We start from the raw sequence: 27,994 nt of genomic DNA, 5'->3' as shown, positions 1-27,994 counted from the left end.
GTTAGGACCCTCCGTTGCTGTTTCCGAAATAAACTTTCAGTTGCGAATTCACGAAAGAGAAAGCGATATCGGAACGCGCGTCACATTATTTATCACGCAGCCATATAGGTAATATGGGTCATATGGGTGACAGAGCAGACTTATCAATGTAATTTTTTTTTTCGAGTCCGCCTGCAAGTTTTTTCGTTCTCAGAACCCAATAACCCTTTGATAAACTGAAGCTAAAGTATTGAATTTATTGTATCAAACATTTGCACGCACTATAATTCACCCATATTTCGCACCTGCTGGTTCGAAATGTTCTTGCTGTTTATTTCGGTTTACCTGAGGGCATTTATTTTTGTACTAGTGAAGCGGTTCATCACGTTCATGCAGAAAAGAATGCATCATTGATAATAGCTTCATGTCTTTCATGCATTTGCTTGTGAAACCAGCAGTGTGATCTCTTCTATTGTATAAAATGAGCGCACAAATGTTCTCATTTGTGATCATAATAATACCTAAGCTGTTGACACACACTGTAGTTAGGTAGATACCAAAGTTATGAACAGTGGCAATATTTTTTTAACCCCACAAAGCCCAACATATCATTTTTGATAAGCTGGATTCGATGCCTGAAAAATTTCATATTGTGCTATAAACCCAATCTACAGCCCATACTAGCCTTTTCGATATTCTGGAGGGAGTGTTTAGTTGTGAATAGTTCAGCAAATGAATTACTAATTCGGTAATCATCATACTAATTCATTTTACTGAATTGTTTTTTTGCTGTTTTCTTCGTACTCTCAGTGACCAGAAATGTGTGTTAGCAAGTATTTTTTTAATGTTTCTTTGACGTGGGACGGTGTGCATTTGCATGTGTTCTGCAGTCACAAACCATTACAGTGTCACAGTTTCTTGCATTTCACATAGCAAAATTGATCTTTTTTTCAATTTCTGATTGAGTCAAAATTTATTTTCCAGACATGCAGTAAAAAGGATGGTGCCTGTGTAAAGCAAGGCACTCACGCATTGAAGAGAAGCTACTGTCTATTACAAGGCCATTGTGTGGACTTAGGCCGCTACTTCGCAATGCAAGCGGCTCACTTTCAACGGCAACTGTCGGTTCAAACAGGTGGGACGCTCTGCCCAACCTGTTTGCACTGCTGGTTGTCGCTTGTTACCAGACCGCCAGGTCCGACAACGAAGTAGGAGCTCGCGTTAATTATTCCAGCGTATCTCGACATGGCGGCCTGTCCGGACAGGCCGCAATTGGAATATGAACCTGGCAACGTTTAACGCTAGAACGTTATCTAGTGAGGCGAGTCTAGCAGTGCTATTGGAGGAATTAGAGGGCAGTAAATGGGATATAATAGGACTCAGTGAAGTTAGGAGGCCAAAAGAAGCATATACAGTGCTGAAAAGCGGGCACGTCCTGTGCTACCGGGCTTAGCGGACAGAAGAGAACTAGGGGCGCTATAACGTAAAACTATTCCAAACTTTTCTATTCCAATTCTGCTATCAGCCCTCCGCGATTGGTCAAAAACTTTTTTCGACCACCCTCCACTTCACCTGTCTGTCACGCGACGTTACAAAAACCGCAATACCTCCCCACCTGATATGATGTGTGCACACTGATTATGTATGATTTGACAGAAAAAAGACAAACAGTTATTTCTGATTCGACCCCTTTTCGCCATTAGCCCTCGGCTATTGGTGAAAAGTTTTCGGGCTGCACCCACTTCACCTGCCTGTCACGCGACGTCACAAAACCGCACGAACTCACCGCGTCAAAGTGACGTGTACGCGATAAAGATGCATTAATATGCCGAACAAAACTGAATTTTTTTTCGGAATAGCCGCAGGCTGCCCCGTTCCGAAAGGAATAAAAGATAGCTGCCGCCGATCGCTGAGACGCTGGCTACTCGCACCTGCCGGAGAGCATGGGTGTATTTGCGTATAATAAAACTTCTTGCGTGACCGTGTAACGTTTTCAAGCACTTTTGGCACGTTTACTACCTCATTCTGCCAACTCTTCTTTGCTGAGGGTCAATTTTAGCGTCATTCTTAAGCTTCCGTTGCATGCCGCCGCGATTTTCGACCAGCCACCACAAGCTAAGTAAGGGAAAGCCGACCAATCGCAGACGCCAGCACCACCCTCTTCATCCGGTTATCGGTTTTTAGTGCAGTGGCTCGGCCCCATCGAATCCCTCTCCACTTGAGCGTTCTCCTCGCTTCTTGTGAGCCAATTAGATACAACAAGCCGCTCAGTGTAGGCAATGTTATTCGTTTTTCAAGCAAACAAAAGGGACGTCCTATGAACGAGGAGAGCGTTTGATTGGTCTGTTCAGACAACCCTATGGGTGACCGCCCGGTGCTTGCGTCGGTGGTTACGCAAATTTGACGTCAGGAAATTGGAATAGAAACATATTGGAATAGTTTTACGTTATAGGGCCCTAGGAGTCGGATTCCTGATTAATAAGAATGTAGCTGGTAACATACAGGAATTCTATAGTATTAACGAGAGGGTGGCAGGTCTTGTTGTGAAACTTAATAAGAGGTACAAAATGAAGGCTGTACAGGTCTACGCCCCTACATCCAGTCATGACGACCAGGAAGTCGAAAGCGTCTATGAAGACGTGGAATCGGCGATAGGTAGAGTGAAAACTAAATACACCATTCTAATTGGCGACTCCAATGCCAAGGTAGGCAAGAAGCAGGCTGGAGACAAGGCAGTGGGGGAATATGGCATAGGCACTAGGAATAGCAGGGGAGAGTTATTAGTAGAGTTTGCGGATAACAGAACAATATGCGGATAATGAACACCTTCTTCCGCAAGCGGGACAGCCGAAAGTGGCCGTGGAGGAGCCCGAACGGCGAGACTAGAAATGAAATAGACTTCATACTCTGCGCTAACCCTGGCATCATACAAGATGTGGACGTGCTCGGCAAGGTGCGCTGCAGTGACCACAGGATGGTAAGAACTCGAATTAGCCTAGACCTGAGGAGGGAACGGAAGAAACTGGTACATAAGAAGCCGATCAATGAGTTAGCTGTAAGAGGGAAAATAGAGGAATTCCAGATCAAGCTACAGAACAGGTATTCCGCTTTAACTCAGGAAGAGGACCTTAGTGCTGAAGCAATGAACGACAATCTTGTGGGCATCATTAAGGAGTGTGCAATGGAAGTCGGTGGTAACTCCGTTAGGCAGGAAACCAGTAAACTATCGCAGGAAACGAAAGACCTCAAGAAACGCCAGTGTATGAAAGCCTCTAACCCTACAGCTAGAATAGAACTGGCAGAACTTTCGAAGTTAATCAACAAGCGTAAGACAGCTGACATAAGGAAGTATAATATGAATAGAATCGAACATGCCCTCAGGAACGGAGGGAGCCTAAAAACAGTGAAGAAGAAACTAGGAATTGGCAAAAATCAGATGTATGCGTTAAGAGACAAAACCGGCAATATCATTACTAGTATGGATGAGATAGTTCAAGTGGCTCAGGACTTCTATAGAGATTTATACAGTACCAGTGGCACCCACGACGATAATGGAAGAGAAAATAGTCTAGAGGAACTCGAAATCCCACAGGTAACGCCGGAAGAAGTAAAGAAAGCCTTGGGAGATATGCAAAGGGGGAAGGCAGCTGGGGAGGATCAGATAAGAGCAGATTTGTTAAAGGATGGTGGGCAGATTGTTCTAGAGAAACTGGCCATCCTGTATACGCAGTGCCTCATGACCTCGAGCGTACCGGTATCTTGGAAGAACGCTAACATAATCCTAATCCATAAGAAAGAGACGCCAAAGACTTGAAAAATTATAGACCGATCAGCTTACTGTCCGTTGCCTACAAACTATTTACTAAGGTAATCGCAAATAGAATCAGGAACACCTTAGACTTCTGTCAAGCAAAGGACCAGGCCGGATTCTGTAAAGGCTACTCAACCATAGACCATATTCACACTATCAATCAGGTGATAGAGAAATGTGCGGAATATAACCAACCCCTATATATAGCTTTCATTGATTACGAGAAAGCATTTGATTGTGTCGAAACCTCAGCAGTCATGAAGGCATTGAGGAATCAGGGTGTAGACGAGCCGTATGTAAAAATACTGAAAGATAAATATAGCGGCTCCACAGCCACCGTAGTCCTCCATAAAGAAAGCAACAAAATCCCAATAAAGAAAGGCGTCAGGCAGGGAGATACGATCTCTCCAATGCTATTCACAGCCTGTTTATACGAGGTATTCAGAGACCTGGATTAGGAAGAATTGGGGATAAAAGTTAATGGAGAATACCTTAGTAACTTACGATTCGCTGATGATATTGCCTTGCTTAGGAACTCAGGAGACCAATTGCAATGCATGCTCACTGACCTGGAGAGGCAAAGCAGAAGAGTGGGTCTAAAAATTAATCTGCAGAAAACTAAAGTAATGTTTACAGTCTAGGAAGAGAACAGCAATGTACAATAGGTAGCGAGGCACTGGAAGTGGTAAGGGAATACATCTACTTAGGGCAGGTAGTGACGGCGGATCCGTATCATGAGAGGGAAATAACCAGAAGGATAAAAATGGGCTGGGGTGCGTTTGGCAGGCATTCTCATATCATGAACAGCAGGTTGCCATTATCCCTCAAGAGAAAAGTGTAGAATAGCTGTGTCCTACCGGTACTCACCTACGGGGCAGAAACCTGGAGGCTTACGAAAAGGGTTCTACTCAAATTGAGGACGACGCAACGAGCTATGGAAAGAAGAATGATAGGTGTAACGCTAAGGGATAAGAAAAGAGCAGATTGGGTGAGGGAACAAACGCGAGGTAATGAAATCTTAGTTGAAATCAAGAAAAAGAAATGGGCATGGTCAGGACATGTAATGAGAAGGCAAGATAACCGATGGTCATTTAGGGTTACGGACTGGATCCCAAGGGAAGGGAAACGTAGTAGGGGGCGGCAGAAAGTTAGGTGGGCGGGTGAGATTAAGAAGTTCGGAGGGACGGCATGGCCACAATTAGTACATGACCGGGGTTGTTGGAGAAGTATGGGAGAGGTCTTTGCCCTGCAGTGGGCGTAACCAGGCTGATGATGATGATGATGGTGATGATGATGATCTCGACATGCAAATTTTATTTTTGTCGTTGCACGAGAATGTACAGGGACACTGCTTTTCTTCTGCCAATAAAGTCGCACGTTCAGTTCACTGGTCTTGTTTGTATGGGCGTCAGCAGAGGCTCTTTGGTCTCCTGGAAATTAGAGGGCACCAGCTACGCGGCAACCAAAACAAGGCATGCCGCAGAGTCATAGAATGCATGGCCAGCAGGGCGAGCACAGCGCGTACCAGCGCACGCTACCGGCAAGAAGCGGCCATATTGAATATTGCTCTAAAAGAAAAAAACTTGCGTTTCCGCTTCCGTGTTAAGCATCGCCATCTGGCGTCCCCCCCACTAAGTTCCATGCGCTGCCGCTGCTTATTTTCGTACCACTGCGGAAGGTACAGTTTCCCTTCTCTAAAGTTAGTCTTTATTCTATGGCGTCACCGCACTCGCAATGCGCTGTGGTGTGTTTGCGGCTGTTCTGAATGTGCTGCCGCTGCCCTTTGCTATGTAAGTGTTGCAGTGTTTTGCTGTCAAGAAAACGATCTTCTGTGATTAGTTTGGGTTGTGCGATCTGTTTGTGTAGTTTTAATTTGGAAATCAGTAGTGTTTTCAATAGGAGGGTGCTGAGTGGAGGGCACTAATCAGCTCTTCAAGTTCATTGTCATGTTATGTGAGGCGCCTTTTCACTGACGCTGTAATTAAGGCGTTAAGGGCAGTATAAGGAGGAAAGTTAGAGGGACGAAATCATGCATGTGTGTCCCTAGCGTCGGGATTGGCCGCTATGCGTGATCCTAACAAGAAAGCATTTTGCAGAATGCGAAGGCGGCAAAATGTCTGTCTTTACGCACCTTGCCGATCTCTGTAATAGAGCCGTCATCGTGGTATATTAGTCTCCCGTTTAGCAAGAGTGTTGCAGACAAGAGAACTGGTTCAAACAGGCTCTTTTTGAATGATTCAGTACTAGTGCGGTATCCCAAAAGGTTAGGTCAAGTGCTCGCCCTATTTTCTTCCCTCGCGCTACAGCGCACTGACAGAATTTTGCGTGCACCATACCGTGCTTTTATCCTTTACGCTTCAGGCTCTCGATTGTGTTTTCGCCCCCTTTACCCATGTGATGGGTATTTCATGGTCTTACCTGGTACCACGTGTGTCCATATATTGTGTCCAATATATGAAACGGCTAAATTCGATTTTATTTGACGCCTCAAATGGTAGTAATGTATTAAATCCCTTGTAGCTTTGTGCTTGTTATCAATTGTGGGGATCGCACGCGCATCCCGATATCTCCGGAGCGGCCACGCGGTTATCACGCGATAATCACGTGCTCGCTCGCGGAGGGTAGCGGGGAGAGGGCACCTTCGTCGCTCCCGCTGCTCTTCGCGCCTGGCCGCGACGCTGCAGCCAAGGCACCCCGTTCCCTCCTTTCCCTATCTTGGAACCGGGGAGACCCACTCTCCGCCGCTCGGGAGAAGCTCTATTCTCCCGGACGCACGTTTGTCTCACGGTGGAAGAGCTTGCGAGAGGCCGCATCTCAAATCAGCCGCTGAGACCGCCGCACGCCGTCCCCCTGTGTTGCGCCCGGCCTTTGTGTGCGACTCACCGCCCCAGGGGCCGAGCGCGGATCCACTTTTGGGTGAGCTGAACTCTTATCAGCCTCTTTTGTGGTTCCAACATTGTGCGGTTTGTTTCGCCCCAGACGTGCGGAATGCTCCGCCGCTGAGGTTTTGTGTTGTGTTGTGTTTGTGTGTGTTGTGGCTGTTGCTGTCTGTTGGTATCCTTGTACTCTAAGGTGAATAAACACCTTAGGTCGAGACTCACCCTGTCCCCACTGGCCTGAACCCGCCGTGGTCGCAACTCACTGCGAACCGCGGGTTAGGGGTCACAGCTCTGACTGCTAGGGCTGCTGCGAAAGTGCTAGGGAGCGACTGCCGCTCCGCCGGCGCTGTGCGATCCAGAGAAGGGTCAGGTGCGCACGCGCGAGCCTGAGTAATACCCCTATACAATTTAACTATTTGGCGAATGTATACAGCATGTACGCTGCATAACTCGCTTGTGGATGCTGCGTACGTGAGTTGAGTATGCCCTTGGTATAAAATAACTTGTATGCTTTAGGTAGTACGATTGTTTGCAGTTTGGGACATGTGTCGGAGTGTACGCTGTGCGCCCTTCGCGCTTTACTTAGTCGGCGGCCTGCCGAGTTCGTGCGGGTGCCATGTGTGCCCATGGAGTTCGCGAAACGCTCCCGCAGTTTTTTTTTTTATATGCATGTGTTCTGTTCGCGCGCTTCGCACAACAGGGCATGTCGCAGTTTTTTGTCCTTGTGCATCACATTTTCCTAGCCTACGTCTCTGCATTATTTGATACCAGTTTCACACGGGGCTCTTTTAGCCGCTATCCAGTCCGTTACAAATCGAATTTCTCGGTCGTGATAGGCTCCTTTGCGCAAGCTACGAGAGTGAGCCAGTCGCATCGATAATTTTGATCCGGATCGGGCTTGATCGTGATCGAGAGTGGTCGTGTGACATCGGTTTTACACATGGCTCCCACATAGGGAACACTTTAAGTTCAATGCTACTGAGTGAAGAGCAAGTGCATATATATGCCAGTGGTGGTATGTGGGCAAGTCTTTTTGGTGAAGCGAATACTTGTGCATTCAAAACATTTCAATTACCAGCGTAGTGCATCAATGTGTCTACTTCGACAAAATGGAGCCCCAGTGCAGATATCTGAGCATACCTGTCTAGGGCAGCAAGTGTGTCTACGTTGAAACCACTACCAGCATGTGCGGCAGTTCTATTTCCAGCAGCGGGACTGCACAATAATCATTAGGGCGCTCTCAAGCTGTTTATCTATGAAGCTCTGCCTGGACAGTGTGCCAAATATTTTTGGACGTGAAAGTGGGGGTGAATTGGTAAACATCAGTGGAACTGTGCCCGGATTTCGTGGCAAATGTTTTTGGATGTGGAAGTGTGAGTGAACTGGCAAAGAATTTGCTCTGGGCTACATGTGTTAAACAAAAGTTTTTCTCATTCAGGGTGCTTTTTTTTACTTTAGGAGACTGGAGGTGTGCGCAAAGTGTGACATGTCAGTGTGCTAATTAATGTATTTGCTGGTTTGCAAATTATTCGTTGCAACTTTGTTTTTGCCAGAGAGGTACAACTTTGCCTCTTGTAAAGGGCTTTTCAGATAAAACACTTACTATTTATTATGACCATTGCTTCCTTTGTTACACAAATGCCGCTTCTAGTGCATTCCAGTTTATTTCCAAGTTTATCTAAGTTTCTAATATGAGGCTTGCATATTCATTTCTCACGTTCTGGAGTGGCAAGATGCAGCATTACTGTCTCATCGTTCGCTGTACTACAGTAGTGTTCACTTGTTGCACTGAATGCCCCCCTCCCGTTTAAGTATTCTGTACTAATTTCACTTGATTGCTTTTTTGTTTTATGGTTATTTTTTCTCGCCATTACCTTTGATATATCCTAAAGGCAGTATTTTCAATTTTGCATTGTTCCCATTTTTTTGTTTCTGTCACAGGATTGTTTTATGATGGTATGCGGTGGTATTTCTTTTTGTGCTCTTTTCAAGCTTCAAGCTGATTGGTAACATTGCTTGGAGGCAGTTACCATCCGATTCATACTCTTGCATTTTTCAGCCTACTTCTTCCATTCACTCCGATGTCACTTCCGCATAACTCTAGCCCATCTAATAGCACGTGCTCTTTACTATGATAAATTAGACACTTTAGTACACTCCAGGTTTTTCTGTTCATTTTTGTATGTGTACTTGGAATTTTGTTTATGTGCTAGTGAATGCTCACTTTCGAGTTCATAACGAATCCTTTCTGCGACGTTTGTCATTGTTGATGTACTTTTACTTCTATTTGCATTTCTCACACAGTTTGTTCGAACCTTGCATAAGCATTACATTTTAATAAAGTGTTTTTGCTTTGTCACAATGTTCTCATTTCATGCACTCTTGGCATGAAGGGCTTGGTCTGGCCGCCTGCCAAGACGTGACCATTTGTTCTTTGCAGGATGTCATTCGCATTGTGGTTGTAAGCATCGTAGCTTACTAAAGGCGGTATTAAGAATTCATTATTCCTAACAGGCTCATTTTCGTCCGACTTGGTAGAGGATGCGCCGGCCATGCGGGCAACAGTGCTTGGCACTGCGCCATGACTCTTACAGTCAACACCGACGCTTCTACTCATCTGGGGCGCGATTGGAGATCGTTGTTCGAGATGCCCGATCAGTTTCACCTCACGCGATTGGCCTAGGCCGTGCCAGCGGGTGTGGCTGATGACGTCTGCGCGGCATGGGCCAGTCGCGTGAGGCGAAACTAAACGCGTGTTTTGAACAACTATGTCTGATCGCGCCCGCCACCCGCGAAAATTAGCTTCAGATGATCGTAAACCTTTCAAGACCGCTTCTAGACCAGCTTTTTGATAACGTCCTAAAAACGTTTAGAAATTGGTTACGAATAGTTTTGGCAAAGGGATTACTTGTGTCTTTCCCAATCCTATTTATAGACCAGCTTTTCGAATACGTCTTGCAGACCTGTTCTAGATCGTCTCGAGAAAGTAATTAAGCCGGACGTTAGCAGAGATATACGACGTTTTCCCGCCGAAGTTCTCTCATTCGTGTCTCCTTTAACCCGTTTTTATCGTCTTGGATAAACGCTACGAAAACGTTACGTATCTCTTTTGTGCTACCTGTGTACGGACACACCTTAAAAGGATGTAGATCTGCTTCCAGGTGCCGAATTTTTGGTGAAGAGCACAATTCTAGTGAGTGCGAACGCAAGGAAGAAAGGGTGCTGCCTCGGTAATGACGCGCACTCTCCTGATCTTTCTAACTGCTCAGAAAAACACGGGGAATTCAAACTCTGGAAATCGTTGAACGAAGACGTTGTTCCCGTAGAGAAGCCTTAACTGAAATTCTAGCTAGGACACAGGTATACGCCGGTGTCACAGCCAGCCAGGTGACAGCAATAAATGCGTCTCTTTCACTTTCTATTGCTGATACCATCGAAAGGGCAATGGAAAAAGCTAGGGAACGCCTAGCTGGAAACCATTGTGAGTTCTTGACACAAAGTCTAAATAGCCAGATGGCGCAGCTATTCAGAACAACAACAGCAGTTGGTATAAATTCTCAAACAAGGGACTGTCCACGTCCTTCAAAAGAAGAAGTAACCGCCAATAGCACGTCCCAAGATGCTCAAATTGTAGGCCCACCCGTCGCTGTCAACCGGAGCCAATGCGTGGACCTCAATGATAACACACAGGGCACAGATGAAATGGACATGGATCCTCGATCGTTAAAACGATGTGGATCCCCTTTGTGTAAAAAGCCTACGACTCTAACTCAAAAACCAAAAAAAAATATCTGAAAGGCAGCATTACAAAGGAAGATTTTTTAAAAGGAAGCATTTTAAGTGAGACAGTTACTCAGTCCATACTTTCGCAACCATAGGTCTCCTCAAAATTCTTCATTGGAATTGTCGATCAATTCACTCTGCAGCAACAGATTTATTGTATTCATCATCGGAATTCTCCCCGCATATTATTGCTTTGCAAGAAACTTGGCTTTCAGGACATCAATCTTTTCAGTTGAATAACTGGCGATCTTTCGGACCGGACCGTCCATTGAAGGGCGGAGGTTTAGCTTTCTTTATCACTAACAGAATTAGCCTTAAGGCAAAGATTTCATATAAACATATGCCTCCCGAAAGTTCAATTTTTAAATTAAATATAACCACACAAGGGTGTCTACCTGTCTCGTTAGCAAATTTATACTTTCCGGCGGGTGTGCGGAACACTCGATGTTTGGATTCAGCAGTGTCTTCATGGTGTAAGGAAAAATTCTTGTTGGTGACTTCAACTCGCATCACACGTGCTGGGGCTTTCGACCTGACCAATGTGGCAAACACTTGTGGGATCGGATAATAGATAATAATCTGTCTTGTCTGAACTCTAGAATTCCTACATATATTTGTAAACAGTCCCGCACCGCATTGAATTTAGCTTTCCTAAGTTCGTCCCTCACTTGCTCATCGTGGACAGCCTTGGACTGTGAAACTAACAGTGACCACTTTCCAATAATGCTTGAAATTGCCTGTCCGACTATGCCGTCATGCTCCCAGGTACGCGTATTTGTAGATTATAATAAATTTAAATTCGATATTAAAGTACATGTGGCTTCTTATTCTAAAGAGCATGAAAACACCAAGGCTATGAAACTTTGTGCCGTAATTGAAAGAATATACAAAACGGCGGAATTTAGTGTTACATCTCCAAAGCAAACATCTTGTAACCCTTGGTGGAATACAGACTGCACGCGAGACCCCCGACGCCAATAGGGAGCTTGGAAGCAGCTCCTCTGCAACCAGTGCCCCGAAAATTGGTCTGATTACAAGTTTCACGCTTCTGTGTTTAAACGAACGGTTGCTCAAGCTAAAGAAGAGTACGATAGGAAACACTACGATTTCCTTTCTAAATCTAAAACGAAAAATGTTTTTTTTTTTCGATATATGAGATATCGGAAAATTTTGCCATCGCCAACTAATATTTAATATGTCAATCTGTCTCCCGACGAAATGAGAAAATTTCTTGAGCTCCTTGCTAAAGGCATGGAGAGTAGATTCACGTCATCAATCTGCTATAATTTGCAAAAATTAGCCCCATCATCAGTTTACTCGGTTTACATCGGTTACAGTGGGAATGGAAGCACTGCAGCCGCCAACATGCTTCAAACACATTTTCGTTTTTGGATGCAGATATTCATCGGATTCGCTGCGTGGGAGAACCTGATCGACGTCGCCCATGTGCAAGTGCTGGCTATTCCGGCAGCAAAGGTTGGAGGTACCAGCTCGCCCGACCGGTCGACTGAGGACCCGTTCCACTGTGAGGCCACTGAAGCCTTCCTTCATGCCAGCGAACCATGCCTCACCGAAGCGCTGTCATTTCCGGCTGCCAAATCGACAGACGCATCAACGCCGGCACGCTTTAAAAGTAGCTGGAATGGCTGGCGCCACTTCAGTGGGAATGGAAGCACTGCAGCCGCCAACATGCTTCAAACACATTTTCGTTTTTGGATGCAGATATTCATCGGATTCGCTGTGTGGGAGAACCTGATCGACGTCGCCCATGCGCAAGTGCTGGCTATTCCGGCAGCAAAGGTTGGAGGTACCAGCTCGCCCGACCGGTCGACTGAGGACCCGTTCCACTGTGAGGCCACTGAAGCCTTCCTTCATGCCAGCGAACCATGCCTCACCGAAGCGCTGTCATTTCCGGCTGCCAAATCGACAGACGCATCAACGCCGGCACGCTTTAAAAGTAGCTGGAATGGCTGGCGCCACTTCAGTGGGAATGGAAGCACTGCAGCCGCCAACATGCTTCAAACACATTTTCGTTTTTGGATGCAGATATTCATCGGATTCGCTGCGTGGGAGAACCTGATCGACGTCGCCCATGCGCAAGTGCTGGCTATTCCGGCAGCAAAGGTTGGAGGTACCAGCTCGCCCGACCGGTCGACTGAGGACCCGTTCCACTGTGAGGCCACTGAAGCCTTCCTTCATGCCAGCGAACCATGCCTCACCGAAGCGCTGTCATTTCCGGCTGCCAAATCGACAGACGCATCAACGCCGGCACGCTTTAAAAGTAGCTGGAATGGCTGGCGCCACTTCAGTGGGAATGGAAGCACTGCAGCCGCCAACATGCTTCAAACACATTTTCGTTTTTGGATGCAGATATTCATCGGATTCGCTGCGTGGGAGAACCTGATCGACGTCGCCCATGCGCAAGTGCTGGCTATTCCGGCAGCAAAGGTTGGAGGTACCAGCTCGCCCGACCGGTCGACTGAGGACCCGTTCCACTGTGAGGCCACTGAAGCCTTCCTTCATGCCAGCGAACCATGCCTCACCGAAGCGCTGTCATTTCCGGCTGCCAAATCGACAGACGTATCAACGCCGGCACGCTTTAAAAGTAGCTGGAATGGCTGGCGCCACTTCAGTGGGAATGGAAGCACTGCAGCCGCCAACATGCTTCAAACACATTTTCGTTTTTGGATGCAGATATTCATCGGATTCGCTGCGTGGGAGAACCTGATCGACGTCGCCCATGCGCAAGTGCTGGCTATTCCGGCAGCAAAGGTTGGAGGTACCAGCTCGCCCGACCGGTCGACTGAGGACCCGTTCCACTGTGAGGCCACTGAAGCCTTCCTTCATGCCAGCGAACCATGCCTCACCGAAGCGCTGTCATTCCCGGCTGCCAAATCGACAGACGCATCAACGCCGGCACGCTTTAAAAGTAGCTGGAATGGCTGGCGCCACTTCAGTGGGAATGGAAGCACTGCAGCCGCCAACATGCTTCAAACACATTTTCGTTTTTGGATGCAGGTGAGAACAGCACCTCAACTTTTCTGTAAAAAGTCAAACAATGTTTGGCTGCTAGTGCTTCCATGCCCACAAGTATTGTTCCAATTAGCATGTGAATGTGTTCTTGTTTCCAAGTTGTTATTTATGTCCGGCAACGTAGAGCTAAACCCTGGACCCCCTAAAGAAGATCCTAGCCTGTTTAACAAGGAGTTGCTACAGCTAGTTAAATCGCTACACGACAAATTTGATTCTAAACACGAAGAAGTAATGACTGCCTTGAGTGAAGTCAAAGAGGCCCAGTATTCAATGGAGCAACGAATAGCCGATATCGACAACAGGCTCTCGGCAGTTGAACAATGCATTCGAACATCTGAAGGCCAACAGGGTGAAAGCCTCGTGCCGCAAGTGGTCGTATTGAACCAACGGCTCAACGAGTTTGAAGACCGTTCACGTCGCGAAAACTTAATATTTCATGGGGTAGCAGATAGCGCTGCGGAAACTTGGGCGCAGTCAGAAGAAAAAATTTGCTCGGTTTTAAATTCAGCATTAGGCATGAACCTAAATTAAAGGGACGACCGCATTTCCAGAGCACACAGACTTGGCCGTTTTATCCCCAACAAGTCCAGGCCAATTATTGTCAGATTTTTATCGTCTAAGCTAAGGGAAACGATTCTTTCTTCTAAAAGTAAGCTAAAGACAACTGGTGTTTCCGTAAGTGAAGATTTTTGTAAGGCAACTAGAGCGGTCAGAACTAAACTGTACGACTTTGGCAAAGAAAGCGGTCAATTTTTCACGGTGAAATACAACAAGCTATATATCAACAAAAAATGTTATATTTACTCTCCTGAAAACGACAGTGTCTGTGAACTTCATTTGGGCAATGTTCCCTGCACTGTTGAATTATCGTCCACTGCTACTAATCACCATTCTGACGCATCTTTTTCTTAACAGAAATTAGGCACCGGCCACGCAGCCAACCTTGTCGTGATTTCTCTTTTTTATTATCGAATGTGCGAAGTGCAGTTAATAAACATGACGCTCTAGCATCTATTTTCGATTCATGTGCCGCTGACGTGGTTGTATTGACGGAGACTTGGTTGACCGATCAAATTCTTAGCGAAGAGCTGTTCCACTGTGACAAGTATTACGTTGTTCACCGTCATGACCGCAACCTAAAATCAGGCGGTGGTGTTTTAATTGCCGTCGCCGACAATATAGTGTCTTATAGGATTCCACTTGCGTCATCTTTAGAATTGGTTTGTGTGCGTATTGCCATAAACCACCAAAACACATTGCTTTGTGCGTGTTATCGGCCGCCAAGCGCACCATCTACTTTTTGCGATGAACTGCATGACACTTTGAATTTTCTTGTCTCAAAATTTCCACATTCACCGTTATTCCTTCTAGGCGATTTTAATTTCCCCAGAATAAGGTGGACTTCGGTATCGCCATTTGTTGTCGGTACGTCCACAGAAAGTCAATCTTTCCTTAACTTGTGCCTGAACTTTAATCTTACGCAACTTGTTTCTACGCCAACTAGAGCTGGCACTACTTCATCTAACACTCTAGACTTGATCCTTGTCACTGAACCATACTTAGTACATTCTTTAACCTGTTTCCCAGGACTAAGCGATCACTGTTTTTTGCATTTTTTTGTAACAGGCCCCGTTAGATGTGAGAAGAACAATGCAAAATTTATTAGAGATTATGCGAGCGGGGATTACACTGCAATTAATAATGAGCTTGCAGTATTCATTGATGGCTGTATAGCAGAATTTTTCAGCCGTACCGTGGAAGAAAACTGGAACTTGTTTAAAAACAAAGCCACGTCCCTTGTCGCTAAATATGTGCCATTGCGCAGACTTTCCGGAAAGAAACGCTCTCCCTGGTTTTCCACGAAACTAACAAGACTGTCAAACAAGAAAAAACGCCTTTTCCGTATTGCAAAACGCAGTCGAACATCTACTCGTTGGAGTGATTATTCTAGTGCGCTGCATGCTTATCGTACCGCATTAAAAGAAGCGAAGGATGTTTTTTTTAATACCTATCTACCTTCACTCCTTTCTACAAATCCGTCAAAATTTTGGAGCACTGTTCAAATAAACAAGAAAAATATCATATCTCTTACAGATACGAATGGTAACACCATGAGCAATGCAGAATGTTGCAATGTCCTAAATGACACTTTCGCGAAATCTTTTTCTATTTGCTCTGTTGATACAGTGCCGCACATGCGCAAAGAATATTTTTTTCCCATGGATCCACTTGTTGTCAATTTTGGGGGGATTTTGAAGTTAATTGAAGATTTAAAACTATCGTCTTCCTGTGGTGCCGACGAAATTAATTCTAAATTTTTGAGGAATACTGCTGTCTACTCCTCTATATTTTTTATGTATCTTTTCACCCAATCTATTGAGTGCTCAACTTTGCCCGCAGACTGGAAGGTGGGGAAGGTGGTCCCTCTGTTGAAATCAGGTAACCCGCATTCTCCTCTCAATTACAGACCCATTTCACTTACCAGCGTGCCTTGCAAAATCCTTGAACACGTAATATTTTCCAATCTTGTCTCATTTCTTGAATCCAACTCTTTCTTCACTTCATCTCAGCATGGCTTTCGCAAAAACTACTCCTGCGAAACACAACTAATATCGTTTATACATAACATTTCTTCCTCTTTAGACAAAGGCCAAGTCATTGACTGTATCTTTCTAGATTTTGCGAAAGCGTTTGACAAGGTGTGTCATCACTTACTGCTTCTTAAACTTAGTACTCTTAATATTGACCCTAATATTCTGAAATGGATAGAATGTTTTCTCAACAACCGTACCCAGTTTGTAACAGCTAACAATTCCAAATCCCCGCGCTGCGCCGTGAAGTCAGGTGTTCCTCAAGGCTCCGTCTTGGGACCGTTATTATTCCTAATTTATATAAACGACTTACCTGCCGTAGTTAATAGTTCTATTAAACTTTTTGCCGACGATTGCGTTCTATACCGTGAAATAACTAATCAGCATGATAACTTTATTCTTCAGAAAGATCTAGATAACATTTCAAGGTGGTGCTCACAATGGCTAATGTTCTTAAATCCGACTAAATGCAAAATTATGTCTGTCTCACGTCGCTCGAACTCACCAACTCCTTTCGGCTATATTATCAATGAAACTAACCTTGAGCACGTGACTTCCTATAAATATCTTGGAATCCAGCTAAACAGTAATCTTTCATGGCATGCGCACATTGAACATATCACGAACAATGCAAACAGATCTCTTGGCTACATTCGCAGGAATTTCTCAAAAGCCCCACCCCATTTGAAGTTACTGCTCTATAAAACACTAATTAGACCGAAGCTAGAATACGCGTCATCTGTGTGGGACCCTGGTCAAAAAACACTAGCAGATAACATTGAGTCAGTTCAGAACAGGTCAGCACGATTCATCCTTTCTAATTATTCCCGCACATCTAGCGTTTCTTTAATGAAGTCGAACCTTGGCCTTATTAACTTGCACATTCGAAGAAAAATTTCCCGTCTCTGCCTTTTTCAAAAAATCTTTTACCAAAACAGCTCGCTTAAACAAGACTTAATTTCAGAGCCTTCGTACATGTCGTCGCGTCTTGATCATCGGTTTAAAGTGTTCATTCCTTTCTGTCGCACAAATGTTTTCTCTGACTAATTTCTGCCGAAAACCAGTGCCGAGTGCCTTCCTCCCTCCATCGCCTGCATCGAGGAGGCATCGTCTTTCAAGACTGCAATAAATGATTATCTTTTGAATTTATCACCTTAATACTAATAATTGTTTGAGCATGTATTTTTTATTATTGTTGTACCCACCCCCCTCTGTAACGCCCTTTTGGGCCCTGAGGGTACTGTAGATAAATAAATAAATACTGAAGTTACATTGCCTGAATTAGCCCAAGTGATTCGAAACTTACCCTTCTCAGCCCCTGGTCCTGATGGAATTACCGTTCACATGATAAAAATTTTATTCGCTCTACCTCCTAGAGACCCAAACGTTATAAACTACTCCTTACACAAAGCCTGGATACTTTACAATTGGAAAGTAGCTCAAGTAATCCCGATACCTAAAAACAAGGAGTAGGCTATTTCTCGTACTTCTAACATAGTCAAGTTCATAGAGACGGTATTACATTGCAGAATGACTATCTGTTTGACGGATAATTTATTAAGTCCAAATCAAATTGGCTTCAGAGCTAATTGCTCAATATGATGTGCCCATACTAATTTAGAGAGCCGCATCAAACTTGCCCGGAAAGAGAGAATATGCTGCTTTGGTGAAAATAGATATAGCTAAAGCTTAGACAGCGTCGAACATTCAATTTTACTGGATATTCCGCAGCGTCGTAATTTCCCCAAATATATTACTGCGTGGTTCGCAGAATTATTGCGATCAAGATAACTTTATTGCTTCAATAACAGAGTTTCCTCGTCTAAATTTAGACCCGAGGTGTTCCCCAAGGAGCAGTCCTATCCCCAATTTTATTTAATGTATGAATGAGCTCCATCCCCACTTGTCCGGACGTGCACGTTCACGTGTATGCAGATGAAATTGCATACGGTGCGGCCGACACTGACATTAACACTTTATGCCAAAAATTACAAAGTTACATGAGTATGCGAGAGGTATGGCTTCACACAATTTATATCTCATTAAATGTAAGCAAAAGCGCAATTACAGTGTACACGCTCATGGATGTGGTTTCGATTTCTATAGCTTATAAGCAAGACCCCATTCCACAGGTTGAGTCTCTAAAATATTTGGGACTCACATATAATAGAAAACTCAACTGGAGTCCACACATAGATAGTGTAGCGGGTAAGGCACAGCGTGTGTTAGGTATTCTGCGCAGAATGAGTGACCGACATTATAGATTACGTAGGGACTCACTGTTGAATATTCATAGAATGTATAAGCGCCCCACATTGGAATTTCCGTGTGTCTTGTTCTCAGGCGGCCCTACTTATAAAATAAAGCATCTGGTTCTTTTGGGGCGTGAGGCCCTACGCCTGTGTCTGGGACTCTCCAGCTTCGTGGCTATTAATGTTATCTATCAAGAAGCGCGCCTTCCAACATTGCCCTGCAGATTTCGCATCTTATCAATTCAAGCATTTCTAAAATTTGACAGCTCGTCGCTTAGACGATCTGAATACGCCTTTATTGGTGATCCAAATTCATTCTTCCTTACTCATTGGCCTCGCTTTCACACTCCACATTATATTTGTACAAAAACAATTAGAGAGCCTGAATGTGAACGTTCGAGAGGTAATTCCATCAACCGCATCAAATCAGAATATTAAGATGAATTTTGATGACGTTTTGCCCCGAAACTAAGTTTCAATCAGCCACTTTTTTTTAAATAACCTGTTGCAAGATTACCTAGCACACGTACAAACAAATAGCATAATGGCTACAGACGATTCAGCGATCAACGAAAAGGCGGGCGTAGGCATTTTCTCAATTCCGCTTGGCTGGTCATTCTCCTTAAGACTGCCAAATTTCACACCCGTTATTGAAGCCGAACTTTGAGCAGTAATTTTAGCGATTCGGAAACTCTCTTCAAACTCAATAAGTGCGGTTATTATAACAGATTCCCTTTCGGCCTGTACTTCGCTTACAGCTTCATCCAATTCGGCAACTTAAAGACGTTTCTAACATTAGTTCCTCCACAGTTGAATTCTCTAAACCTATTATGGGTACGCGGCCACTGTGGCTTACATTCAAATGAAATCGCAGACTCATTAGCGCGAGCATCTCTGAGTGGACCTAGAATGCCGGTTATTCGAGTACTGGCGCACATATGAGCAATTAGATATAGAAAATATTCAATTCATACAGATGTCAATGAAATAACAACATAGACAGAATATCAGCACCTAAAATTTTCGTGGAAAATCTAGTGGTGCCCTTCAAGACAATCAGAAGTATTGATCGCGATATTACGCTGCCGTGTCCCTCCATTAAACCTATATTTACACAGGACTGGTCTGACGCTATCGCCGCTGTGTCCATACTGCCAAGAAATAAAATTATTAGATCACTACTTTTTGGTATGTGGGCGATACAAATTGTTAAGAAACAGACATCTAGAACTTGCGCTTGCTAAATTAGAGTTAATGTTATCATCAGAAATCATACTATCTTTCGGTGCATCAATTATAGCTGTCAGCCGCGGGGATGTGTTTGATGCCGTTTGAGGTTACATACAATCAACAAAACGGATAACTTTTTGATTGTTCTCTTGCACTTTATTAGTTCGTGTAGGTTTCCTTCATTTTCGTTCTTTTTTTTCATCGAATAAGTAACACTTCAGAGGAATAGGCAATCGCTTCAGCACGCAATTATTGGCCAATCCCCCAGTGTGGGTATGAGCCATAACTTGAGGCCATCATAATCAACATCATCATCATTAACTGAGATAATCATCGAAGGTCTTCCTGTGCTGCCAAAGACTGCCTATCAAACGCGTAAGAGACCAGAGGTTTCGTCGCTAGACACAGCCTGTACCCTGCTTGGAGCCATCTCTTAATATGCGACGACACCGCTCTTGCAGTTGGCCACGACACGGTGACCAGGACACGCCCTTCGTTTCATCATCGTACATGCACGACTCGGCGGCAGACGGCATTTTGCCAAATTCGGGCGATGTGAGTTCTTGGGTGAAGCATGCTTCGCCCGCGTCAACGCTGCGAAATGCACCCGACGAGTGAGCAGATGGTTTCCCTGCTTGCACGGCATGTCAGTGCGGCCGGTCACTGTTCAATGTCCCCAATTTCATGGCACGCTTTCTAAACTGCGGCCGCCGCGAAACAACCAATGCCGCCTACTAGAGGCAGCTTCGGCAACTCCTCATTCCCATAGCCATTTGCGGCATCGTGGTCGAATGTACAGAAGAACGGCACTTGGTCGCCGGTGCTCGGACGGCGGGCATAAGGAATGAGCGCAGAGTAAAGCAGGCAGGGTCGGCCTCTTGTCTGCTTCCCTCCTATACAATATATATATATATATATATATATATATATATATATATATATATATATATATATATATATATATATATATATATATATATATATATATATGTCAGACGGGCAAGTGCCTCAACCATGGATTGCGTTAGCGCCGAGGTACCGTTGGAAAACTGCTTTGTCTAGCAATCTTGATGCGCATAGCGCTTGCTGCGGATGCAAGCCTCTGTTTAGCCCTACTCTTTCGCTGGCCCGAGAGAGAAACAGATCATCATGGAAAGGCAGGGAGGTTAACCAGGCTGAGCCCGGTAGCCTACCCTGCTTTGAGGAAGGGGAAAGGGGATTGAAAGAGGAGAAGGAAGATACAAGTTGATAGTTGGCACTGTTACACAGACAAGCGTTCATCGCTGAGTTGGCCGCATGTGGTTGTACAGGCTAGTGTATTTCAATAAAAAAAAGAATCCTTATTTGTGACCAACTCACCAGGAAAATACTAGCAGCGCTAGGGATTAAACTCTTAGGGAAAACTTGTGTCAGTTGCTCATCGGTTGCATTATAGGAAAAAGAAGTGGAGTTTTTGTCGCGTTAGCAACATGTGTGACTTGAAATTGCTGGGTTGATGTGGTTATGTGACCCTCTTATTTTAATGTTTTGTTGTTAAGTGACTTTCAAATCACGTGTAATAAATAATCGCTGCAATAAACGAGCGCTGTCTCCCCTCCTTTCTGTCCACGTCCGTGTGTCTTTCGCTCTGAAGTATGCATGAGCAGAGTACGCGTTCGTTTCCAATCTGACAGAAAGAGATATGTATATAATACTCAAAAAAGAAAAAAAAAGAGACGAACTTATGGCATATGTTTGACGTGACGTTTTGGTCGGAGGGCCAGCCCTCGTCGCGCACACGCACACACAAACACGCACACTCACACACACACACACGCACACACAAACACACACGCACGCACGCATCCTGCACCCTATCCGCCGTGGTTGCTGAGTTGCTATGGGTGTTGGGCTGCTAAGCACGAGGTCGCGGGATTGAATCCCGGCCACGGTTGCCGCATTTCGATGGGGGCGAAATGAGAAAACACCCGTGTACATAGATTTAGGTGCCCGATAAAGAACCCCAGGTGGTCAAAATTTCCGGAGTCCTCCTCTACGGCGTGCCTCATAATCAGAAAGTGGTTTTGGCACGTGAAACCCCATAATTTTTTACTGCTACACCCTATCGTATATTTATTTTATGAGAGCCTTTTGTGAAGATCTAATAAAGTGGCCACCTGTATGCCACAGTATCCGATAAATAGTGCAATACAGGATGGAGGAATCAACAGCGCGCAGCCACGTAAAACCATGCAACGCAATGTGTTTACATGGCGAGAAAATAACGATTCCACTTACCTTTAGCACGGTGCTCTCGACGCTCTCGTAAGAAATCCAAATGTCCCCTAAGTATGCGTGTGGCGCATAAGCCGTCTTGTCCATGACGGTCACGGCCCCTCTCTTCAGTAACTGGCACACCTGGCGCATTCAGAACGACAGGGAATTCCATCATAATCAATGCAGACGATTTGTGTTGAGTTAAATGTTTAATGATGAATGCTGTCTGTGCGAAAACTTTTAAACGTTTGCCGTAACAGGATCACTTACAAAAAAATAGTAATATGCAGGTTTTACGATACATGCCGTTACCTTTACCTAAATTTCAATTGAAACACTTTTTTACGCAGTCTCCGCATTGTGGGTGGTCTGTAATAAAACCTGATCTATGGAGCAAATTAAAAGAGGGTTTACTGGAGTGTTCTGATTTCATTTTTTATAATGCTTCAACTCTGAAATGATTCGTTATTTTAACTGATTAGAGGGGCTAATGAAACGTAATATGACAGATATGTGGCAAAATTGGGAGCCAACAAAAACAGAGCCCAAAATTGAAAACTGAAGGCAGCAAATAAAGAAAAGCCAAGTTATTCACCCAGAAAAGGCATACTATCTCTGAAATATGATACGCAAGTATTTGTGCCGAACTGGTCTCACTGCGCACTGCACTAAGCTGTGCGCATTCGTGCACACAACTTGGCAGGGCTGCCGAGCTTCATATCTTTACGTTTTCAATCAAGCCTTTATCCATCGACACACCAATTGGCGCAGTGCAATATCAGCATTACCAGTTCTACAGACCACCAATATCTTCAAGATGACCTCAACTTAAGTAACGATTGGTGTGACAAATTAATCTAAGTGCAGCGAAACGCAAAGTAATGTCTCCAAAGTTTTCCTACAGTATAACAAGCAGCACACTACATGAGGTCTCTTCATTTAACTATCTCGGCACCACCCTCACTCCAAACCTTTCCTGGTCTCCCCATATTACTGACGTGTGCGCCAAAACAGCCACGTCATTGGGGTATTTAAATCGATACCTCTGAAACTCGCCTTCTGTTATTCCTAAGCTTGCTTTCCAAAGGTTGGTCCATCCACAACTCGAAGTTTCCTCATCAATCTGGCCCCTCTATAAAAGCTATGTAACTACCATGTGAGAAGGTATTCGAAATAGAGACACTAGCTCTAATTATGAAAATCATAAACACCACTCAAGCGTTACGCAAGTTAAAGTCACCCTTTCTCTAACACAGCTAAGTAACGCCGTGCAAATTGTGCAAATTTCTTCAATACGTTTATCAGTATAACCAAAATCTTTTAGACACAGAAACGTCACCCCAGACGTCACGTAGCCTACACAATAACATAAGCTTCAAGCGCATTTACAGCAATACTGGCGCATTTAACTCATCGGCGCTTCCTCGTGTCATACGGTTATAGAATAGCCCATAGAATAATCGCGGAAGCTAACCAGTGAAATTTGAGCCGTCACTTATTTCTCCTGTCACCAGCTAACCCTAGATCTTCCTAACTCATCACGTGCAGTGACTCTTTGTTTGCTCGGCTGACCGCGCACCTACGCACACACTTGTGCACATGGCGTTCCCGTCACAAAATGTTTTGCAAGTGCTATCTTATCAGTTATTTTTCATGATTGAAACGTTTATGCATATGTACGCTTTTGACGTTACCTTTTAGTGTTACCCGTTACTGACTTATTTAATCAGCGCACCCTCCCCGAATGTATCATATTTTCGATAGTGTTCCATTTGCTCCGTTGTAGCATACTTTGCTTGTTTACTATTTTTCTGTGTGTGTTTTTTATGGAAACCTATTGTTTATATATCTTGCACTACGTCCCTCTTGCTCAATGCCCATTGGGCCACGTCAGGTACGTTCAAATAAACAAAAATTAATAAATGAATAATAATTACCGTGCGCCAGTAAACTTGATCAGTTACTTTTTGTCCACTTCAATTTCATTATAGTATACAAGACACGGAAACATATGAAGAATATACAGAACAAGAAGGAGCGTTACTAGAAACTATTTATTCAAAAGTGTGCAGGTTCGCTCGTTTAGTCTGAGTGATGTGCGTGGTCTATTTGGTGTGGCTTGCTGCAGATGGTGCAACGTGTCCGGCAAAGCCAGTAGCCGAGCCGAGATCGTCAGCCACTCCTTCCGTTTCAGAGAGCCTCATTTTGTTTTGCTGTCTCCCCGCGATGAATATGTCATTCAGGCTGCAGCCGCTGACGTTGGTCCTTTGAGCAGGCGTTTTGCAATCCTGTGTTCCTCAATCCTCATTAAAGCGTGTAATACATTGCGGGCCATTCTGCCTTCATACGTAGCCTAGCGCTGTTGACTACGAACCTCTACGAAGTCACTCAACCATGCCAGCGCAAGAAGTACAGCCAGTACGCCTTTTCAACGCCATTCGTCATTGTACTCACGCCTGAAGATATCCCAGTTATTTGCAGCTCGTTTGTCTTTACTCCTTGTCAAAAGAAAAGCGCACCCATTATTGCAAGAGTTCTGAGAGGATTGACATTCAGCCCACAACTGAGGTGAAACCCACACGTAGCGCTCACTCACCTAATCTGTGCGCCAAGCCTCGCTTTGCGGTCCATCATGCCAAGAATTATTTGGGATCAGCTTGACTCATCGACCGTATCGCGGCTCAGATTCGACCTTATGTGCGAAGAATTGACTCGACGCGAGTTAGACAGCGCCGGTTCTAAGGAAGAACTATTCAGTGTCCGCAAGTCGCTATTCACCATTGTCGTGAGACAACACCACTGTAATGCGGGGATAGGGTGGTTAAAGGCGGTAATTAAAGTTTGAAACTCAATCCGGCACCGGTCCAAATTCTGGAACTTCTGTTTGAAGACCTGCCACACTCCTCACCTGAAGTTTCCACAGTACCAGGGCTGTCGTCACCGATTGCCTGCCTTGATGACTCTCCAACACAAAACGTTAGTATCTGGGTCAGTGACGTCTGCAGTGTAAAGCAACTTGTCGCATGGAATGGCGCTGCCACCCGTCTTATTGGTGCAAGCAAACTACAAGGCACACCACAGGAACTGGCACCACCTTTTCGAAATTTTTAATCAACCATCGCAAACATGCAGCAGCGGCCTGAAGGAGGCATTTCTGTTAGAGCTGACCCTCATCAAGCAGCTGGAATGCGCCATATAGATTCGACAAAGCCTAGACAAGGACCTACAGAAGTACGCTTACACAAAGCTGGGTGTCACTGACAGCTGACCTTCATCCTTACCGACGTCTAGAAGATTGATTACCTTCTGAAAGGTCATAAAGAGCCACATCTCATTGCCACCATTGTGACAAACAGGCCGTCCACATAGCGTGACTTGATGTCGACATGTACAAGCCTAGACAGGTGCACTCAGCAAGCTCAAGGTAGGGCAACTGTAATGTAAGCGCTACTTCCACAGAGGCATACCCCAATCGGCTTTAAGAAGCAAATGTGAACACTAGCAGTACGACTTTGAGCCACCAACTTCGCCATCAGCTACAACAGCGCAGCCGACAGCTTATAATTGAATTGCGCAGTGAACAGCAGGAAAGGAAATACGAAGTCATTTCTGCATAATAATCTGCCCCAGCATTTTGCAGCGGCAAACGCATCACACGAAGAGTCTGTTAGAAATGTAAAGAATTAGGGTATTTTGTGGCGGAAGGTTCTTTGCAGAGCAACAGGTTATCACGAAAACCATTGTCAGTCCTACCTGGTGCACGACAGCCACACGCCCCTCGCAGTATGGCTGTTTAACTTGAAGACTCCAAACATCATCGACCACTCTTAATCAAACTTGTCACTTATTTCTGCAGCCATACTCTCTCCTGCAATGGCCATGTGATCAACTAATTTTCTTTTGCCATCGTTGGAGGAGGACAGCGCTAATAGTTATGTGAGCCCTCAAGGTAACTATTGGCTCTATCACTGTTGTGTGAATGAGGCAACAGGTTTGGAGAACGTCCTTCCCCTTATTCTGGGTGACCACCGGTTTTCTGCAGTGCAATTGCATTATCCTTCAGCCATAAGAGTCCATTCAGCTACAATTTCCAGCAACGGGTGCCACTCAGCGTCTTGTCCGGCGAATGACCAGTACCATCATTCTGTCCAGCTTAAATCTTTTTGCGCCGGCAGAGGTAACATGAGAAGGCTGTCTACAACGACAACCCGTTTCTTCACCAGAAGTGCCTCGCTAGCAAACTTCATCTGCGAGGGCGGCGCCGTTGGACAGTCGCACCGCCCCGGCACAAGTCTGCACTGCTGCGCCTGTAAAAATTCACGCCGAGCTTCCAAAAGCTGGCCGAGGCAACCAGCTCTCCCCTGAACCGCAGATGTTATCACTGACATACTGACTGAGAACAACGTCTTTTCACGCCATAAAGGTGACATTGGTCATTTTACTGGAACCCAACACCGCATTGGCTTGCTATCCAATACTGTGCCATGCAGCCGTGGCTCTTACAGATGCATGCTGTAAGATAAGTGAATCCTCAAAAAGTTCTCCAGAAAATCATCCTATCATATGACCCATCGGCGTTCTCAATCGTGATGTCTCGCAGCGGAAAAAGCACTGGCGTTGGAATTACGTTCGAGCTAATGACCGTATGATCAAGGTTACAGCACCTACCAGTTCAAATGACATAATTGAGGACATTAATGGATGTGACTACTTAGCTCTTGTAGCAATCAAGTGCGTCTGCTCACAGGGTAGCCGGCGAATACAAGACTAAGAGAAAACATAATTTATCAATCACCAAGGAAGTTGCACGGGGCACGAACGCTGTTTAGATAAAAGAATTGATTGTGCATATTTCAGCGTGCCAAGGGAATGCTATTCCAAGACGTTGAGCCTCGCCTGCACATATGCACGAAGGAGTATGTCTAGATGTTATTGTTGTTCAGGCATAGCCATTCACCACGTTTGCAGACTGGCTGCAAGAAACCCTCTAGTTGCTTCATACTAGTAGGCTTAAGGTTCAAATTGATAAATGCGCCTTCGGTTTCTCTTGCATCAAATTTCTCGTGTTCATCATATCAAGCAAAGGCCGTCGCCCAGATGCAGGAAGACCAGCGGCCACGTGCCCTATCCCAACCTCTCAAAACGAAAAGGAATTCCTTTAGTGCTTCCAAAGGACGACCCTTTGTAATCTCTTCGACATTTCTCGGGTTCGCGGAATTCGAAAGTTTGTTTTCAGATTGCAACACAGCCCTCACAGCCACCGCTGCTTGTTAACTAGATGTAAAAGTGCAGCAACGACAGCTTTCACTGGTGCTTCTGGTGAAGCCTTATGAGCAATGTTATAACAATTTCAGGATGACAAAGCGTTATAATGGCTATGCTAGCTGATCCCTGACACTATACGAACGCCAGCTTCGCAGTAATGTGCGGGATGTTATCGTGGTACATTTGACTATCAGCGAAATTTCTTCAGTACCTAATCAGAATGACGTTCCGCCTAGTTACGGATAATCGGACTGTGTCTTACTTGACTAAGAGTGTGAAACCATCTCACAGAGTTACATCCATGTTCATGGACTTGGTCTATTTTGACTTTTCTATATGACAATTGTCTGACGGCAGTGTGGGGTAGCTCAGGTACCTCAATATTGGCGCGCCGTCACACGCGCCCCTCAAGCGCATGCTAACGTTCAATGAAAAGGCCCTGAATAGAGCGCATTTCTTCACAGCCTTGTCACTGGAGACGCCCCGGCCGAATTCAACCTAGTCGACCACATTCCTATACCACCAGACACATTCACGAACCTATGCTGTTTTGCTTGCGCCATCTTCATTGTGCCTGCCATTATGCGCACAATTCATGGTGCCGATCACTTCAACGGAAAGCGGACTTTACATGAAGTGCAAGACCTCTAATAGCGACAGATCTGGAAAAATCACCCATGGGGTACGTGTCATACTGCCAGTTCTGCCAGCAGTATAATCGCCGAACTTCATGCAGTGTTGGTTTTCGCGGCAAAATGGCCACTTCAGTTCTTTCACGCTCGGGCACTGCCATCGACTATAGGCCAGTACACATTGAACATGATTATTTTGTGACCTGTTTTATTGCTGCAGCAGCCGTTTCGCCAATTTCGGCACGCGAACTTATTTCAATATACATTAAGTATGACGTAATAG

The 27,994-nt window shown here is 45.0% G+C and overlaps 1 protein-coding gene across 3 annotated transcripts in view; it reads right to left on the bottom strand.

The window, feature by feature from the left end:
• LOC135913374 (chitinase-3-like protein 2) overlaps positions 1–27,994 on the bottom strand; it is a 303,766-nt gene that overhangs the window by 28,088 nt on the left and 247,684 nt on the right. For all 3 annotated transcript variants that reach the window (XM_065445972.2, XM_070532609.1, XM_070532610.1), the window contains exon 10: positions 21,836–21,955. In XM_065445972.2, the coding sequence (XP_065302044.1) occupies positions 21,836–21,955 (120 nt within the window). The remainder of the gene's footprint in view (positions 1–21,835; positions 21,956–27,994) is intronic.

The sequence above is a fragment of the Dermacentor albipictus genome, chromosome 1, assembly GCF_038994185.2.
Source record: "Dermacentor albipictus isolate Rhodes 1998 colony chromosome 1, USDA_Dalb.pri_finalv2, whole genome shotgun sequence".
Classification (NCBI taxonomy): domain Eukaryota; kingdom Metazoa; phylum Arthropoda; class Arachnida; order Ixodida; family Ixodidae; genus Dermacentor; species Dermacentor albipictus.
This window is presented reverse-complemented; position numbering and strand designations above follow the sequence as displayed.